Source organism: Cynocephalus volans, chromosome 11 (assembly GCF_027409185.1).
Source record: "Cynocephalus volans isolate mCynVol1 chromosome 11, mCynVol1.pri, whole genome shotgun sequence".
Lineage (NCBI taxonomy): Eukaryota > Metazoa > Chordata > Mammalia > Dermoptera > Cynocephalidae > Cynocephalus > Cynocephalus volans.
Genome location: NC_084470.1, coordinates 28,535,655 through 28,556,117, shown reverse-complemented (window position 1 = coordinate 28,556,117; position 20,463 = coordinate 28,535,655). Strand labels below are relative to the sequence as shown.

Below are 20,463 nucleotides of genomic sequence, written 5' to 3'. Positions count from 1 at the left end.
GCAGAGAGAGCAGAGAGAGAGAAAGATAGATTCTCCTCTTCTCTTAAAGCCCTCAGAACCATGCCCCTGACCTCCGTTTTCAATCCATTTACTACTACTGCATGGTCCTACAATCCAATCACCTCTTCAAGATTCCACCTGTCAACTGCCACAGTAGGATTTCCCAGCCTCTTAACAGTCACAGTGGGGGCTAAATTTCTAATACATAAAACTTGGGGGACAAATTCAAGCTTCAGTGAATTTTGGGGAGACATAATTCAATCCACTACAACAACCAAATGCAGTGTGTGAGTCCTGAATTGGATCCTGGGCCAGGAAAAAAATATTTTTCCTTTACTGTAAAAGACATTAGTGGGACAGTGGATGAAGCTTGAATAAAGTCATAGATCAGATTAATAGCATAGTATCAATGTTAATTTTCTGATTTTGGTCATTGTACTCTGGTTATGTAAGAAGCTGGCCTTATCTTTAGGAAATATGCACTGAAATATTTCAGAGTAAAGGGGCATCATGTCTGCATATTACCCTTATTTTTTCCAAGTCTGAAATTATTTGAAATTAAAAAGTTAAAAAAAACCAAAAACGTTTCCTCATTCCCACCCGCAAACTGCCTTAACTCAGCCTCCAAATGGTAGTGCCTCCCTCTGGTTGTGGGATCTCGATGCTGACCAGAGATTAAAGGAAGACTGCGATGTTCTGGAAGATGCGACTGGGTGCTCCCCTGCTTCTTGGGAAACACTCTGTAGTTAGATCAGAGTTCTAAACCAGTCATTCTGTCTAGGAAGGAATTGATTTTACTTAATTCTCAAAAGGCTCTAAGACCCTTGTTAACCTCACAGGGAAACTTGCAGGAGGCAACCATGGTGACCCCCATGTTTGCTTACTTTCCTTCTTTTCTCTTGGTGGAGGGAACCAGTTGGTGGTTCAGAACCGGAACAGGCCATGTGATGCCACAGAAAGGGTTTGGGTTAGGCAACGGGATCAGGCCTTATTGCCAAAGCTGTTGAGCTGCATAGGGCCTGCCTAGAGGTTTGGAGCTGGATGATGCCTAAGCTGGTTTTAGCCCACACCTCCTGTACTTTGTCCCACAATCCACTCAAATAGCTTAAATAAAAGGGAGAGCTTTCTGAAAAGTTATAGGAATCCTTCATGGAACCCAAGGGAGAGAAGCATTGCTGGGTCTTACTCATAGGGAGACCACACATCTCATTTTGCCTGATGGTCTTTGGTTTATGCCTGTTGTCCCAATTATTTTTATTGAGATGTATTGATGGTACAGAGCTATATTTCAATACATATATACAGTGTGTGATGATCAAATCAGGGTAATTAGCATATTTATCATTGCAAAACTTAATCATTTCTTTGTGATGTGAACATTTGATCTCTCTTCTAGCTGTTTGATAACATGCAGTAAATTATTATTAATTATAGATGCCTAGCTCGACTATACACCACTAGAACTTATTTTTCCTATCTAGCTTTTTAAATTTTTTAATTTTAAGTTTATTTATTAATGTTATTTTTTTTACATTTTCTGATGTTGCAGAGCAGTTGGGGGAAGGAGCAGAGGGGAAGGGGGAAAGGAGTAGGGTGGGAGAAGGAGGGAGGAGGAAGGGTAGGGTTGAGGCCTGTGGCACCCCCCTCATTCCTGCAGGGGAGACCAGAGGGCTTCCAGCAGTGGCTTGGTCATAGCTGGGCTGGGTGCAGATGTCAGGGGGGTGTGGCTGAAGCCCTTGCTCCCCCACCACTCCAGCTCAGGAGCTGGGGCGCTTCCTGTGGCAGCTTGGTGGTCTTCACTGGGCTGGTTGTGCATGTGTTGGGGGGCGTGGCTGAGGTCCTTGGCCCCCCCACCACCCTGGCTGGCGAGAGCCTTGGGTGCTACCTGTGGTGGCTTTGTGGTCATCACTGGACTGGTTGTGGGTGTTGGGGGCATATCTGTAGCCTCAGCCCTTCCCCCTCCCTAGCTTGGTAGCCCAGAGGACTTCTAGGTGTTATAGGTGTTCTTTGGTGAAGTGAGACCTTTACTAGTTAATATCAAACTTTGTCTCTGGTCTGTGGGTATTTTGTTTTTCTTGCAGTTCTGTGTTGGATTATTTGCTGTTCCCACCACTTAAACTCTTAACTGGAACTAATTTGTTGTCCTTTGCTTACTTGTAAAATGGGGGAACTTCCTGTGGTGACCAGAACTTGAGCCCTGTGGTTGAGCTAAATTGCTGCTTTGCTGCTGATTCCCTGGGGAAGGCTTTTTGTGCAGCTCAGGTTTTAATGGTTGACTTTTGTATTAGGCCTTTTGTGTTGCTATAACAGAAATACCTGAGACTGGGTAATTTATAAAGAACAGAGGTTTATTTGGCTTACGATTCTGGCATGGGCCTCAGGCTGCTCCTACTCATGGCAGAAAGTGGCAGGCAGCCAGCGGGTACAAATAGATCACATGGTGAGAGGAAGCAAGAGAGAGAGGGGAGGTGCCAGGGTCTTTTAAACAACCAGCTCTCGCGGGAACAAATAGAGCAAGAACTCACTCATTAATCCCCACACCCAGGGAGAGCATTAAACCATTTATGAGGGATCTGCCCCCATGGCTCAAACAGCTTCCAGCACTGCCACAGTGGGGATCAGATTTCCATATGAGTTTTGGTGGGGACAACACATCCAAACTCTATCCACTTCATGGGTACTTCGGGTCTCATGAGATCCAGTTCACCTGGGTTGTGTAGAAACTGGTCTGGGCCCGAGTCTTTTCAGCAAACTGCACCCCCTGCAGTTCTATATTCCTGACCAGTCTCCTCTGAGTGGTCCTGCAATGATTGGTGTGCTGGCCAGCTGTCCTTGCTGTGCCCCAGTGTTCCCCTGGTGGGCCTGTCTCCCCCCCTGCCCATGCTCCAAACACTTCCCATGGGATGGGCTGTGTGCTGGTCCCTTGTGATTACTCTCTGGCCTCTGAGTGGCTCTTTTTCTTCAGTTGTGTGGCTCCTTGCTCCTATGTGGGTCCATGGGGTCCCTATTAGTGATCTTGCTGGCCTGGGGGCCACCAAGGCCCTCTTGTCCCCTGCCGCCTCCAAGTAACTCCATCCGAAGGGCACAGCTGTGGCTTTTGCCAGCTTCTGCTCCTTGCACTCAGAAGTTCCAGCCTGGAACCGGCCGGGACTCGAAATGGTCAGAGTGTTTTTTTCTTTCTCTCATCGTGGCTTCTCCTGCCTTCATGAGCTCTGTAGGTCTCTCCTCCTCTTCCCCTGAGCTCTAGCGGCTCCAGCTTGGCTGTTGTTGCTTTTTAATAGGTGTAAAGTGGTTGATTTGTGGGAGAGAGTGATGCTGGGGACCGTCTATTCCACCATCTTGACCGGAAGGCTATCTAGCTTTAATTTTGTGTCCATTAACCAGCCTCTCACTGTCCCTCCTCCCCAGCGCAATTATTAGCAGTGCTCCTCTTCACTCTTAAAAACATCCTGGTTAGATTAATAAATTATATCACCATGTTATTACAGGGCTAGGATCAGGAACCCAGATAATCTCCTACCACCTCTCCTCTGCGACCTCCATATTTTCTCTACGTTTGCTTTCTTCTCTGTCTCACCTCTGTCTTTGTCTTCCTCGAGAGAGGGTCTTGTATCAGGAACATGGTGGCAAGTTTCTGCCCATCGTATGTGGGATGGTCCTCCCAGAAGGAAGTAATGAGTTTGGCAGACACTGCGAGAGGCCTCTACGGCTAAAGTCAGGGCTTGAGGTGGGAAAAGAAAAGGAGTCAGAAGGAGGGGAGTTAGGCCTCTGGTCACCAGCAATGATCCTGAGGTTTTCCCCAACTTGAAGGTCCTAGTATTTTCTTCTTTTTTTCTTTTCCATTCGTGTTTCTGTCACGTTGGGGCTGTTTTACCAGGGTCTTCTAGTTGGATGACACCACTGATGTGAAATTGGGCCTGTGAAGTGGTCAGAGCGTTGGGGTTAGCTTCAGCTCCTTGATGGTCTTAAATGCCCTCCTTTCCTCCACCTCTGCTTCTTCCTGGCTCCTGTGCCCTCAGGCGTCGGCCTTTCTGGTTGGCTCCCCTTCTCGAAGGGCTGTGAAAGCCCCTTCCTGCTGGAGCTGGGACTAAGGAAAGAAAAACTGGACAGAGGCAAGGAGGGAAGGCAGCCGGAGGGAGGGAGGGAAGGAGGGCCGAGGAGTGTGCTGTGAGCCCTCCGAGTGGGGAAGGGTCTAGGGCTGCGCCTGTGCTGTCCAGTGTGGCAGCCACTAGCCACATGCAGCTATTCAAACTATAAATTTAATTAAATAAAACTAAAAAATTCTCTTTGCTGCACTAGCCACTTCAAGTGCTCTTATTAGCCACGCATGGCTATGGCTTCTGTATCGGATGGCACAGATAGAGCACATGGCCACGTCACAGAGTTCCATCAGACCGTGCTGGAGAGCACTCACTGCCTTTTCATCCAACCACTATTTGAAGTGGTCTCTTTGTGTGTGTGAGTAGCTGCCACTGGTGCTGTTAAAGAATAGATTGGATGTGTGAAAAGAAAGCATGGTTTGTAGTAAACTTAAAAGCATTTCAGGTGTTTCCAGTGGTGCCTTTTATCGTATAATTCTAGAATGTTCCTGCTAACAGAGACTTTACCATCGCTCTAGGGCAGCACTTTCCTAACTCCAGTCATTCTGCTGCTTTGTCATCATTTTTGCTGTATCCTGGTACCGCATTTGTTATTGATTCCATATCGTCCTTTAAATTGATTCACATATTTACTTCAGTTTGTTTGAAAAGGAAACATCATGAGTATAAATGGAAAACCATTCAAGGAAAATACATTTTTTTTTAAAGCAAGCTTTTTATTAAAGAATAATATACACTTAGGAAAGTGCCCAGATCTTAAGGGCACAGCTTGGTGACTTTCAGAGGAATGTTATGTCGTTTCCAGTGGATTTATGGTTTTTCTTATCGAATTCTAGCCGATTCCCTTCTCTGTGGAAAGTCTGGCACGTCTTTTCTTAAAAAGGAGATTAGCGGATGTGAAGAGGTGTTGAAGACGTAGTCGTACTCGATGGAGTCAGAAAGACTAAAAAAAGATATGAGAAGAAATAACTGCTTTACTCCTGTTGAAAACACACTGGTGTCTCCGGTTCCAGAGGGGTCTTTCCAGAGCAGGCCCAAGGGTGGGTTATGGCCACGGCGTGGTGCTGTGCAGCAGAGCTGAAACTTTTTGGTCTCAGGTCCCCTTTACACTCTTAGTAATCACTGAGTACTCCAGGGAGCTTCTGTTTTTGTGGGTAATATCAATATTTGCCATATTAGAAATTAAAACTAAGAAGTTTTAAAGATCTGTATTAATTCACTAAAAATGACATGTTAACATAAGTAATATATTTTATGGAAAAGAATTATTTTCCCAAACAAAAAAGTCTTTAAAGAAAAAAAGTGTTTTATGTGTTTTTGCAAGTCTCTTTAATGTCTGGCTGAAGAGAAGAGCTGGATTCTCATATCTGCCTCTGCATTCCATCTCTTGCTGTGTCATGTCAGGTAGCCTCTGGAAAACTCCACTGAAGTCTCATGAGAGAAAGAAGGTGAAAAAGGCACATAATTCTTACTTTATTATGAAAAGTTTTCTACCTTGCAGACTCCCCGAAAAGGTCTCAGGGACAACCCCCCCACCCACCCCCACAGTGGTTCCCCTGGGCCACACTTTGGGAACCACTGGGGAAGTGAAAAGCACAGTGGACTAAAAGACTGAAGATGGCTTTGCTGTGTGACCTCGGGCAGAAAAATCAGTTACCAGGGGCTCCAGTTTTCTTATCTGTGAATTGGAGAGAGTAATTCTTGCTGAGCCGGTCTTACAGGGTTGTTGTGAGGCTCAGAAAATGCCTGTGAAATCTCTTTCCACAAACTGAGAGTGGGGTATTTATAAATGACATTACTGGGTGGGGGGGGGGAAGGGTTACTAAAGATCCTTTGAACTACGGTATCATCTCTAATATGTAGGACAGTTATTTTTAAAAAGCCTACATCCTATCTTTATTTCACTTGGTTCTGGGGAGACCTTTGTGAAGGGGAAAGGCTGTCATTCTCAGCTTACGAGTGAGGTCACTGAGGCTTAGGTGAGCAGGTTGGCCAGAATCTCTTCCCCAGTGTGGTGACACCCATCATGCTGTTTCCAGGGCACACTGGCTGGTTTGGTTTAGCTGGAGTTCTTATCTGATACAGGGCTGTATTTTTGACACACTGACACATTCAGACAGGTGCCACACTCAGCAATTCTTTGCTTGAATAAATTACCCTCAGTCTGAGTCACCTAATGGATGAGGCAGTTTTCAGATTTGAAGATCTGAAGCCTCATCCAAGCAGAGGGAACTGTTGTAGAACTCCTCTGAGTGCTGATCTAAAAAAGTCAGCTGGTAAATAGCCTTAGGATGGTAAATGGCTTGTTTTCCTTGACTGCTAAAATGTCTGCCTGTTCTCTCAAAATGAGTTTGTATTTCTAAACTCTTCTCCTTCTGGATGATTTCCTGTAGAAAAACAGCTTTCTCTCCTCCCTGGACATTTCTGAAGCACCCCCACTCTGATCTTGGAGGACATATTTGTCTCTAATTGTAGGAGACAAAGAACCATGGTCAAGTCTTTTCTTGAACTAGGAAATGAGGTAAAAAGCACACGTCCCATTGTGGCAAGCTGGCTTTAAGATGTGGCAAGCTGTCATCCAGATGGATTTAAAAAAATGTTTTACAGGGCTGGCTCGTTAGCTCTCTTGGTTAGAGCATGGTGTTAATAACACCAAGGTCAAGGGTTTGGATCCCCTCACTGGCCAGCCACCAAAAAAAACAAACAAACAAAACCAAAAACAGAACAAAAAGAAATGCTTTATAAAGGTTAGTTTGAGTTAAATTCTGTAGATTCTGCTACTTACTTATCAACATGACTTTATTGTCAGGGGCAGAAGCCCTCCAGCCGTTAACTGTATTTAATTACAGTGCTTTGCCATGTTACGAAATGTAGATTGGCTCTTCCTTTCCTATCTACATTAATATGACTACCTGAAGGTGTATTTTTCAGTCTCATGTTTTTTAAAGACTTAATTAGTTTGCAAGTGACAGCAATCCAATTCCAGCTAACTATGGAACAAACGAAAAGCAATTGTGATGGTGGGAGGGGGACTTCTATGTTCGGGGATGAGGAGTGTAGGGGTACACAGTCTGCTGTTGCTGGGTCCAGAGGCTCAAAGTGTCCCTGGGACTTGGTCCTCCCTCCCCGTCTCTCTCCATCCTTCCTTTCCTCTGGCAGGCTTTCCCCTCATAGGGCCAAGACATCTGCTGTCTGCTCCAGGCTTTCATTCCCTCTTCTTAGCCATCTCAGTGGAAAAAAGTTTCTCTAACAGTTTCAGAAAAGTCTCAGAATGAAGTCATTGACTCTGATGGGTCATGCCCTCCCCCTGCCACCCCGAATTACTGGGCTAGGAGTATGCATGTGTGATGGGCTGGGCCTGGGTTTCATGACCACTTCTGGGACCAGAGCTGCTCCACCAGGGACTAGGAGGTGGGGGTGAAGCCCGAGGAAAATCCCGGCTGTTGAGCAGGCAGGAAAGATTTTGGTGTGTGGGCTCCCACACCCAAGTACTTTTGGGAAATTGTTACTCAAGTAGCTGTGGTCCTCTGCGGAATGGTAAAAGAACTGGGTGGGCATTTTCTTATCCGGGGGAAGACTAGCTTTGTGTGGAGCTGTTGCTGCATCTTGGATGAATAAGCTGTTGGAGGTTGGACGTCAGCCAGTCATACATCATCCTGGCAGCACAGCCTCATTTATGGAGTGAAATTCTGATGTCAAATCAAGGCTCTTGGGTTCAGGACCCTTTGATGGTGATGCACTTAATACAGGCAGTTGCAAAAGGGCGTTAACCAGGGTGGTAGGCCCTGAACCTGCCCATCAAGATCACCTGAGGAGTCTTTAAAAATACTCTGCAGCCTGGTAACAACTTTGTAAAACCCAAATATGATCAGGTCATGCCTCTGCTTATAAAAATCCACCATGGTATTTTACCTCAATGAAAAACAAAAAAGCTTAAAACAAAACAAAACCCCCAAATAAAAAAACCTCACTAGTATCCCATCCTCCCACCCCTCCCCCCGTTTTCTCCCTCTGCATTTTATAGAGGCACTTTACTGTATTTTAGCTGGTTATTGAGGTATTTACTCCTGTGACCCTTAAAAGTGTTGTGTGGCTACTTGATTTTTCAGTTTGAGTTATTATCTGCCCATGTCCCGCTATAGAAAATGAGATTTTAGTCTCTTTCCTCCCTCTGTCATCACCCCATACCTACCTTTCCTATTCCCTGTCCTACAGGCAGAATTATAATATGGTCAGTATTGGGCGATTACATTACTGCAGCTTTGTAAGTGCTGGTCACAGTTGAGCCATCTAGTAAACAGTGATTACTTCTCCTTTTTGTGGTAGAATGCTTTCTTCAGTCATTTCTGACAAAGGGTGCATGGGCAATAAATTATGTGAGCCTTAATGTGGAAAAAACCCACCATGTAGACCCAGGTTCAAAGGTTTGATTATGAGATGTGATTTAAGGCCAAAGGAAGAGAAAATAGCAAGGAGAGAAAAGTGGAGGAAGGGAGACAAAATCTCAGTGACAAACTAGCACCAGAACATCTTCTGCAAATAGAGTATAAACAAGAAATAATCTCCCTGCCCCTCCCCCACAACCCACCCCAGCTCCCTGTTGCTCATGGCATGGAGTTCAGATGCCCTACTGTGCGCACATGCCTCTCTTGCTACAGCCCTGCCAGCTTTTGCTTGAGCTGGGCCTCTAATGCCCGGTCTCCTCTGTCTGGTGAAATCCCCTTTCCTCAAACACTGGCTTGGATGACACTTTCTTTGGGAGGCCTTTCCAGTTGCTTGTCTGTTGCAAGCTGTGTATATTTAGGTCTTAGTACCTATCATACTGCATTGTACTTATTATTTACTGCTTGCTCTGTGACCTTGGGCAAATTACCCATCTTCCCTGTCCCCCAGTTTCCTCCTTTGTAAAATGTAAACAACAACAGCAGCACCTACCTGATAAGGTTGGCAGTGATTGCACAAATCAATGGGGTTAAAGCACTTACGGTAGTGCCTGGCACCTAGTAAACTGGTAGTCTGTGCTCTGTGTCTCTCTTTCACCACAAAGGCAGAGTTGGTGGGTTGTATTCACCAGTGCTCAGAACAGCTCTTGGCAAATCAAATGTCTCCAGGACTGGGCAGGGGACTTGGATGAGTGAAGCAGGTTGGGGATGCAGTGCATGGGTGGTGTGGGCTGGAGAGGGCAGCCCTTGACTAAGGGGGGCACCTTGTACTCCTAATTAGTGGCTGCCAGGCAGAAATAGGGGCCCAATGTTGCCAGATCACCTGATTTTTTTTTTAAATGTGTATTTTCCTGACATTTACTACATAGCATACAGGCCAACTGCAGGCCACTGGTTTGGGGCCCAATTCTTATTTTGTAGATGATGCCCAGGGGGACGATGTGACCTGCCCTCAGCCACACGCTGATGATCTGACCCCTGATTTGTTTTATGTGTGTTGTGGGTGTGGATAGCACTGGTGCTCCCCACCACCAGGGAGGTGACTGTGAGGATTTGGTCTTGCTTTTTGCAAAGCAGCTGCCTGTACAGTGTAGCAGGTTATTACATCCGTTATGTTAGCCACACTTGCATCACAGAAATCCCCTGGGTGGTTTTAAATGGAGCCATGACTCTCCTTTTATGCCAGGAGGAAAACTTGTACGCATTTATTGAGCACCTACTGTGTGCCCAGGAGCTGTTAGTGCTTTACATCTGCATTCTCTCTTCCTTCTAACAGCCCTTATGTGATGGAAAGTAACAATTTTATAAGTAATACAAATAGTTCATAGAGAAGTCACCTGGTTAGGGCCCCGCAGAAGGTTTAGCCAGGGTTGAATCTGTGTCTCTGATTAGAATCCTGGGCTTTGACAACATGCTGCCTCCTGCTCACTGGAAGCCAAGTCCAGCAGAAGCTCTGTGGGGCTTTGCTGTTCTCTGGGCCACCCCAAAGCATCTGTGCTCCCCTGGAGTACAAGTCTAACCTTGTTCTCTGCCTTCAGAAACTGTACCAGGCGACTCCAGGCCTGGGCTAACAGGGGAGAAGGCAGAGAAAATCAGGATGGTGAAGATGATGACACAGAACTGGGTACAGAGGCCAACCTGTGTCAGAAGTGGGATCAGCCTCAGGCTCTGAGGAACCTTTGAGGCAGAGGCAGCATCCCCCTGTCCTAGAATGTGGCAGTGTTTCCAATCCCATCTAGCAAGCCCAGGGCTTGAGATGACAGGCGTGAGCTAGAAGGACTGATCAGAGCTGCCTTCACCCCATGAGGCCCCTACAGTTCTGCATGAGAAATAGGTTTTCAGAGAGTTATTGTGAGGCAGCCCCTCCAACTGATGGAACACATGTTTTACCAGCAGGGTGGCTGTTTAGTCTCAGGGCAGCCCCGCAACTCCTGATCATGTGTGGTTCCTTCTTCTCTGCATATCCGTTTCCCCTTTCTCAAACTGGTACGTACACACGTGAGCATACCCTCCCCCCAGGTGTGGCTCTGCAGGCAGATGCCAAAGGGGATGTGGGGTCTGTGAAGTACTGACCTGATCCCCGCAATACGTCCTCCTAGACCTGGGACTAAGTTTCTTCTTTTTCATTTTTCCCCCCTCCTTGTACCTCCTGGATTTGGTTTCTTGACCTTTAGGATGTGATTAAGCCTGGCATAGTCCACCTGCCTGTTCCTTCCAAACTCTGGTCAAGGCCCAAGTTTCTGGTTGCTGTCTCCAGGGTGGGCGGCCACCCTTATCTCTGGCCATTCCCTGCATTCCAGAACTCGATGCCGCCCCCTCTTCCCTTGGGACTCAGCATTTCCTCCCCTCTCCTGAGTTTCCATTCAAGCTTCAGACTGCTGTTTAGATATTATGCCTCTGGAAGTTTTCCACGAGCCTCCCTCTATCACCTGGTCTGGCGAGGTTCTCCGCCACTGGGTTCTGTGGCACCTGTACCAATCCCATCCCGGCACTGCCTTCTCTGGCATGGGTTGTAATGCCCAGTTCATTCACCAGAATGGAGGTGCTCTGAAGGCAGGCCTGTGCCAGACGTGGCTAGACTGGAAATTGTTTCCCTGAGGGACAGAGCTTTTTTTTTTTTTTTTAACTGTGCTGTCCAATATAGGAGTCACTAGCCACATTAATTTTTAAAACTTAAATGTAGTTAGTTAAAATCAAATAAGTGAACTCATTTCTTCAGGCACACTGGCCAGTTTCAAGTGCTCATAGCCACATGTGGCTTGTGGCTGCCATACCAGACAGTGCAGATTAAAGGACATTTTCACTGTGACAGGAAGTTCTTGTGGACAGTGCTGATGTGGGCACTGTTTTGTAAAGATGTTAATTTAGGAGTCTGTATGTTGGGTAAAGCCCCACCTTCTGGTTAGGGGAAGCAGGTGTTTGCCGATTCCTTCGTGAGCCTGAACTGTTTCCTCAATTTCTCCCGGCTGCAGGATGCTCGGCAGAAGTTCCGCTCTGTTCTGGTTGAAGCAACGGTGAAACTGGACGAACTGGTGAAGAAAATTGGCAAAGCCGTGGAAGACTCGAAGCCTTACTGGGAGGCGCGGAGGGTGGCGAGGCAGGTAAGAGAGCCCTGCAGACGTCTCCCCTGCTGTGCCCACCATCCCGAATCCGAATTAGAGGTGCGGGATGACTCGTGAGTCCTTCATGGTGAGAAACAGCTGTGACTTTGTACCTAGCTGCGTTGAAGTCAGCTTCTTGTTCCCACCCCCATCTGCTTCACTCTAGCTCTTGATGCTATCCACAGGGTGTGGGTGCTGGCACCTGGGTGGCCCTGCAGTGGGGCTGCCCTGCTGCCTGAGTTGGTGCCCAGCAGCTGTGCTCAGGTTGAGAGGCTATTCCTCCACCTCTCCACGGATGGCCTGTCAGGCAGCAGGGGAGATACTTGCTCCCTCCCTCACATTCCCCTCACTGCTTTGGGAGTATTTAGCCTTTTGTTTCTCTTGAAACATTGACTTTTTGTCTTGAGAGCCCAAATAAGCAGCTGAGCAACTGGGACCAGAAAGGGGGTGGCAGAGGGGAGCTGTGGTCAGGCAATTGCTAGGGGCTGTGTGGAAATTAGTTCTGGTTTCTTTCTTTTTTATTTTTAAATTTTATTTTGTCGATATACAATGTGGTTGATAGTTCTGGTTTCAGATGTGTTTTTGATCACCACCGATGTGATGTGATATGGTATAGTGCGCCACTTGTGTCACCTACCAGCCTCTGCTGGCCAGGCCCTGTGAATGGGGAAGGAGAGAGCCCCTAGTGGTTGCTGGTGCCTGCCATGGGCTGGTGGCTTTTCAATACCCCAGCCGACTCAGGGTTCACCATTAGATGTCTCTTCAGCATGAATCACTAACCCTGTGATGCATCTTGAGATAAGAGCTCAGGTTTCCTGAGAAGATTTAAGCAGTTGTTCTAAATTGTAGTTCACTCACAGATGACCACCGTCTATCCCTTCTTGAGTGTTTATAACATGATGTTTCTCTAAAGACTCCACTAAAAGAAAATGCCTGGTTAGCAACAACAGTAGCAAAAATGTTTCTGAGCACCTACTGTGTGTGTGCCCAGCATGTTGTGGGCATGATCGGGGAGATATCGGTAAGGTGAACCCTTTGGAAATGAAGCCCCAGAAATCTAGGACCGTAGTAAAATCAGACCCAAAGAGGACAGGGAGCCAGGACTTAACCATTCCCTTTCTTTTTTCTGCCTCCACATACCTCACCAATTTGTCATCAAAGGATCCCCTTGCTGCTTTGGCAGTTCTACTGAGATCCTGTGTATTTGGGTTTTGTGCTCTGCACCCTGAGCCGAGGTTCCTGATTGGACCTTTCCAGATATGTTGCCTTTATTCCTAGACAGGATGGCTGCCTGAATTACTTCTTCCTCCCTGGCCTGGGGAAGGGGCTGTACATCAAAGTCCCAATCACTCGTTGGTCTGCAACATCCCTAGCAGCCACTCCCTCTTTCCCTGTCTGTCTGGGCCCCACCCGGCCCTCCAGTGTTCCAGGAAGAGTCTTCTCCAAAAGGTGCATTCCAGTCCACACAGGTTCTAAAACCTTGAGGCATTCTCCCTCCAAAATGTCCATGTTCCACCAATCTTGAAGATGTCCCCAAGTTGGAGATGTGTCCTACCCACTCTAGTCCAAGGTAGACCTAAAATTGAAGCATGAAGGGTTTCAGGTTAAGTTCGAGGAGACATTTCTGATAATTTGAACATTGGATAAATATCGAGGAGGTCATTGTCCTCTGATTCTTTTTAGCCCACAGATATCTACTAAAAACAGCCCATATGCACATGCCACAGAACGATTTCAGAATGGCCTGCTGAAGCATTTTCTTAGGGTTAGAGAGGTGATTTCCTTACCGGAAGTTTTCTTGCCTGGGCTCATGAGCTCAGGTTTGGGGGCCTCTTGAGGCTGGCCGTCTGGTTCAGGTCGCCAGCCCTGGCCAGGTGGTGTCCCCTTTTGGCTGTGCCAAAGTCAAACATGTTCTCCCCTCAGAGTCTTTGACTTTGATGTTCCCTCTGATCAGTGTTGTCCTAACCCTGGTAGTCTCATGGCCTTTTCATGGCTCCTCCCTCTCTCTTTTGGGTTTCTGCTCAGATGTCACTTTCTCTTTGATTTGCTTTTTCTCTGTAGCACTTCTCAGCAGCTGACTTGTTACAGTTTGTTTACAGTAAGTGACGCTCCAGAAGGACAGGGAATTTTGTCTGTTCTTCACTGTGCTACACTGCCAGCGTAGAGGTGCTCGAATATTGAGCAAATGAATAAATGAACAAGTGAGTGAATGATGAGGTTGGGGAGCCGCCAACAGGTCAGCAGGTGCTGCCCAGCGTCCTTGACATTGAGCTTTTCCTCTCCATTGCCCCTTTACACACAGCTTCCTTCTTGCCTTGTAGCTAGGTGAGCAGAGGGGTGGGAACATGACTGGCAAATCAGTCTTCATCAGGGTTGGGCTTATTCAAATCTCATTTGGTGGGTGGGTCCCCAGTTGGCTGCAACATCCCAGGGTAGACTTCACACCACCGCCTTTTCTGTACCCCAAATCCTCTTTGATGGGAAAAGAGGAAACAGAGAGCTGGGTTGGGAGGCCTCCAGTCTGCTGGGAAGCAGTGGATTGTGGCATCTCTCCTTCCTCTTACCCCTTCTCTTTGCCAGCGAGGACAATAATCATGACAATTACTGAGTCCCACGGGCAAGTCACAGAGTCATCAGATCTAATCAGGTAATGCCCAGGTCCTGGGGGTGATTGACTCACTCTCAGTTGGCAGAACCTGAGGTGAATGTTGAGGGAATCCTGCCCAGCTTTATGCCTGCAACCCTCGCGGTGACCTCCTTCCTTCTTGCAGGCGGGAAAGGAAGAGGAAGGGTGGAGAAGGTTCAGAGTGACGCCTGCTCCTCAAGCCCTAGGGACCTTGTTGGTCTATAGCCAAGGAACCAGAAGGATTCTTAGAGGCTGAGGCTGGGCACGGATGTTACCTTTCATTTCTGTGGATGATGGGTCGCCTGGGCTCGGGCCAGATGGATGAGCTTGTTTGTGGACGAACGAGCTTGTTTGTGGACGAACGTTCCTCTGACCTTCCTGCTGGTGACAGGGGTGGTGTCCACTTCCAGCTGCTGCTAAGTGGGGCTTCCTGTTTTCTTCCTCTGGATTTATCCCCACCCCATTCCTTTTCATATTTACAGACCCGTCTGAGTAGGTGCAGCAGGGATGGTGCCTGCGAGATTCCTTCAGAGCAGTTTTTCAAGTGTGTATCAAGAGGCACTGTGTTCTCAGAGCCTCAGTGTCCTCTTTGTGAAACATTGGTGATCAGGGGACCAGCCTTGGCCATTGCATGAGGTCGTTCTTAGGACTTAAATGAAATAATGTGTTTGATGGAATCCCTGCATGAGCTTGGGTTTTTTTTTTTTTTTTTTTTAAATTCATTGTAGATAATTTATTTTTTTTGGTGGCTGGCTGGTACAGAGATTGAACCCTGGACCTTGGTGTTATTAGCACCATGCTCTAACCAAGTGAGCTAACCAGCCAGCCCTATTAGATAAATAAAAAGTAGACAAAAAGAAGAACATAAGTTCTAATACCTTCTGTTACTATTTGATGTTTATCCCCTACTCTCTCACTTTTAATCAGAGATCATTGTAGTGGTGGTTTTATATGTCTGGAATTCCCATGTTCATCCATCCAGCATCTTTTTTTTTTTTTGTCTTTTTCGTGACCGGCACTCAGCCAGTGAGTGCACCGGCTATTCCTATATAGGATCCGAACCCGCGGCGGGAGCGTCGCCGCACTCCCAGCACCGCACTCTCCCGAGTGCACCACGGGCTCGGCCCCCATCCAGCATCTTAACCAAACAAGGGAGGGGAGGGGACTTACAAAGGGGAAAAAACCTCTCCTCCTACTTTTTTTTCTCTGAGGGCTTTACAAAGATTTGTAATTATCGGGCTACAGTAGAAACCGTATCTGTCCATCAAATTTTTGCCTTGACTTTTTTGTTCCTGATGTGAATTCATTTTTTGCCAGTGAGTCGGATCCAGTCCTGTGATCTTGAAAACCAAGTCCGAATTCTGTGAAGAGGAAGTCTAACATTTTTTTCTGGTGTGAGTTGGGGACAGGGAACTGGCTTTGATTTATTTGAAGGTTTTTGTCATTGAAACTGAGCTTGTTTTTAAAGCTTCTTTGCCATATCTGCCAGCCCATCTGGCCTTCAGCATGTGGCATGGAACCATCTGACAAGGGGCGGAGCCCGTGTGACTCGGTAAAGCTGAACAGCAGAGTGTTTCTTGGTTACTTTGCTTTCTGGATTCTAACTGGTCTGACAGTAGCTTTGGACCTGTCATTTTTATCGCTCTGGTCCCAACGCTTGTTAATTTTTCTCCCTTTAAAAAAAAATTGTGGTAAAGTATACATAACGTAGAATTTACCATTTTAACCATTTTTAAGTGTACGTTTCAGTGACGTTAAGTATATTCACATTGTCATGCGACCCTCACTACCATCCATCTCCAGAACTTTTTCATCTTCCCAAACTGAAACTTTGTACTCTTCAAACAATAACTCTCTGTTCCTCCCTTCCCCCAGTCCCTGGCACCCGCCATTCTACTTTCTGTTTCTATGAATTTGACCATGCCAGATACCCCATATAAGGATTGAGGAATCATACAGTATTTGTCTTTTTGTGACTGACTGGCTTATTTCACTTGGTAAAATGTCCTCAGCATTCATCCGTGTTGTAGCGTATATCAGAATTTTCTTCCTTTTTACGTCTGAATACTATTTCATTGTATGTATAGACCACATTTTGTTTATCCATTCATCCATGGACATTGGGCAACGCTTGTGATTTTTAAATGGTTGGGAGGTGTCAGAAGAGCGCAGAACACTTGCAAACGTGAAGGGAAGCATAAATGCAGAATAGTGAGGGTTATTCAGTGCTAAAAGATGCCTGTTTTGTGTTTATGGGGCCATGTTGCATTTAACCTGCTTTGGGAAAGTAGGTTTGTGGGGAAACATTTGAAACTTGCAGAGTGGCTTAGCTCTAGGACAGCTGGCAAAGCTTGGCCCCTGGGGCCAGGCTGCCTGGCTTCCAGTCCCAGCTCACTACTTAATAGCTGTGGAACCTCTGGCAGATTACTTAATCTCTGTGCCTCAATTTCTTCACCTATAAAATGGAGTTGTGTATCAGTTAGCTTTTATTACAAAACAAACCAACTCAGAACTTCGTGTATTAAAACATGTATTTAGCTCATGATTTTGCTGGGCAGTTTTTCTGATCTCCGTCTTAGCTGACCTCATGTATATATCATCAGATGGTGGGTTGGTTTGGGGCTGGCTGATCTTGGATGGTCTTTTCTGTCAAGCGGTTGGTTGGTTGTCAGCTGGGGTGGCAGGAGTGACTGGGCCACATGTTTCTCTCATCCTAGACGTTAGCCTGGCCTTGTTCACATGACGTTGGGATTCCAGGAACAAAAAGGACAAGCCCTTTTCAAGCCTCTGCTTGTTTCACATTTATTAACATCCTGTTGGCTAGAGTAAGTCACACAGCCAGTCCAAATTCAAGAGGTGGGAAAAAATAAACTCCACCTGCAAAGTATTATAGCCATTTTTATAATTTACTATAGTGTTTGAATTAGCACATGTAAAGCATTTGGATCAAAGAAATGTAAGTTATTATTCCCGATGTATTTTTAAAATCAAATTGTTAGTTCCCTGGAACTGAAAACCCAACTTTTAGAAAGCCCCCACCCTTCGGTTTAATTTCTTCTTCGAGGTCTCTGCCCCCAGGAGCAGGCTGAGCAGGCTGTACCTAGACTGTAACACTGTAACTGCTTCCCCAGCTAGCCCAAGGTTTCTGTCTCCCCAAGTCTGTTCCCATGAGCATTCTGAGTGTCTTCCCAGGCAAGGCCATATGCCATTCCTATCCCTATAAAAATGACACCTGCTGCTTCTTGGAGCTGATGCCGTTTTTTGGCTCAGCCTGGCAGATCTGCTTGCACTTGCTAATAAAATCTTCTTTTCTTTCTTTACCTGGCTAGCGTCTCCTTCCTCAGCGACCTTACACAAATATTGTGTTTCTATAGTGACTCTGCTGTCTTTAAAAAAACCCAAAAAAACAAAAAAACACCACTACAAAAAAACCTCTGGGTTTCTTCTTTAACTGGCTGGAGGGGGATATGTAAGGTGGAGAGATTGTGCAGTTGAACACATACTGAGTTGCTTGTGAGGACAGAATGTGCCAGAGGATCAAAAACGAGGAGGAGGGAATAAGTGACTTACTTTTTGATTGATCAAAATCACTCTAAACCCAAAGGGGAAATATAGCATGGGCCTGGAATGGATGAGAAATCATGTTTCTAATGAAATGTAACAGGTCAAGTGCTTCAAATACTCTTCTGAATTCTTATGTTAATCCTAGAGGAACAGGGTATTGTATCTTCCTTTGGAAAATTCCAAACTGTTGATTTTGTTTACAGAACACCCTCTATACATGAGATGCTGAGATTCTGCAAAGGTGGGATAGAAATTTAAGGATATGTCAAATGTGGGTTATTACTCTCTTTACTTGCCCAAGGATTTTTTTTTTTTTTTTCCCCTTTCAATTTATTATTTTCTTTCTTGGGCACCTACTAAATGTCAGGCACTGTTCTAGCCACTTGTGATCTTTCAAGAACAGAACAAAGATCTGGCCTTGTGTGGCTGACATTCCTCTTTTGGCAGTTTTATAAAAGAATGTGGGATGGATGTTTTGAGCAAAAGTAGAAACTTTGTTACTGATCTGGATTGCACTGTATGAGTATGTGTGTTTTCTCCACTTGAGATATGGAGTGAGAGATGGGAGGATTACAGTGGGCTAGGGGATTGGCAAAGAAAAGCATCTCTCCGGGTATTTCCTGAGCATCTCCCCTTTGTCTGCACTGGCCATTGTGTAGCATAAAATGTGGTCTGCATCCTCCAGGAGCCCCATCTGCACACAGAAGCCAGGTGGTGTTGTGGTAGAGGTAAGTACAGTTGATTCTCATTGTTTACAGTAGTTGTATTCTATAAAGTTACCACAGACGCTGAATTAGCAAGTACTGAGGCACATTGCTCCTAGGGGAGAGAGGGCTCGGTTCCTGAGAGCCTCGGTCACAACATTTTTGTCAACTGATCAATACATAAACATGTTTTATGTATGTTTCTGTTTAAAGGCATCTTATTTAATATGTATTTCAACAAATAAATAATTATATGCAGTATGTCATCATAGTAAAACACTAGCTGAGAAGAATTGAACATTTCCCAGTCTCTGGGTGACGTGACTATGAATCTCTTTGGGTCTCAGCCTCGTGACAATGCTGTCCACTATGCTTTTTTAATCTGTTGAGATCTGTCAGGCATTGATGCCAAGTGGCAAATTGGTTGCATTTCCATTTTTACCATAGTTTTATCATGAATTACAGATGTTACTTTAGCATTAACTGCAACAAACTCATGCTCACATTGGCAAATTTCCTCTTTCTTCCTGTTCCTGTTTCTGGGTGTAGCATGTTGTTGCCTCGTTAACACAGGACTCATGCCGGAGGAAGGCTTGTCTAATGCACATACGTTCTCCATGAGGCATGTCACAGCCTTCCTGTGCCTAGGAGCACCAGATGGCACTTCAGCACTATACTTGGGAGCCAATTTTAGCGGCAAAGTCACCAACAAAAAGCACAAAAATTTGAAAAACATGGTACCAAACAGACCATGGAAAGGACACTTGTTTACAGTGGGAGAGCTGAAACGAGAAGGCAGAGCGCCACCCTGTTCCACCTTAGCTGGGGACGTGTATCTCAGGTAACCCTTTTCTTTTGCCACTCTGTATCTCCGTGAATGACCCTGAAAGCACCATGAGTATTGTTATTGGGGTTACAAATAAAGTTTAGCAACTAGGAAAATTCACAAATATGGAATCCGTGAGTAATGAAGATTGACTGTATTTGCCAAGCAGAGAGCCAGATGGGGAGGCTCGTTTGTTAGTGCGCTGAGCCATGTGACAGTGATGTGGACGGCGTGTGGAAGCAGCCAGGGGGAGGTCACTGTGTGTGTGTGTGTGTGTGTGTGTGTTTGTGTGTGTGTGTGTGTGTGTGTGTGTGTGTGTGTGTGTGTGTGGCTGGGTAGAAGAGACAGAAGAACAGAGAGGGGAGGGAGAAGTCAGCGTGGATGTGAACGTGGGTAAGCACATCAGCTTGACGGCCTTGGGAGGGAGGCTTAGGGGAGCCAAAGGACCAGGTAGGGAAGGAACAGTGTGGCCAGATGAGAAGTGCCTCACGGCTCCAGCCTGACCTTCAGAATTGGCGGGGAAGCTGCAAAGCAGCCATGGTGGGCTCTTGAGTAGGGGCCTTATGTTGTATTTGAGAAGTCGATTAGGCGTTGATGAACCACTTTTGGGGCTTGATATGTTATGTACCATGTGTACTACCCTGTGTAGGGGATGCCATTTATCTTCTCTTTTTGTCCTGTGTTACAGATGAGAAAACTAGTTTTGGAGCTCAAAGACCATTACTTGGGCCTTTACCTAAACTTTCTGGTGTTACGGCCTAATCTGAGAGAATATGAAGGGAGACTACTGGGATTGATGTCCCCCCAAAACTTAGTCCCCACTGTGACAGTGTAAAGAGGGTGGGAAGTCCTATTATGGTTATTCAAAAGTGGGGCCTTGAAGAGGTGATGAGATTGTAGGACCATGCCATAGTGAACGGATTAATAATGGTGGTCAGGGGTATGGTTCTGAGGGCTTTAAAAGGAGAGTACGTGAGAGTCTGTCTCTCTCTGCTCTGCCGTTTTCTGCCATGTGAGACCCCTGCATTGCTGTAAAGCCACCACCAAAGAAGACCCTCACCACATGTGCTCCTTGGACTTTGGACTTCCCAGCCTCTGAA

General features: G+C 46.1%; 1 protein-coding gene across 1 annotated transcript in view; it reads left to right on the top strand.

Annotated features, from left to right (window-relative positions):
• SH3BP5 (SH3 domain binding protein 5) overlaps positions 1 to 20,463 on the top strand; it is a 74,105-nt gene that overhangs the window by 15,162 nt on the left and 38,480 nt on the right. The window contains exon 3 of the mRNA XM_063113493.1: positions 11,515 to 11,643. Within this exon, the coding sequence (XP_062969563.1) occupies positions 11,515 to 11,643 (129 nt within the window). The remainder of the gene's footprint in view (positions 1 to 11,514; positions 11,644 to 20,463) is intronic.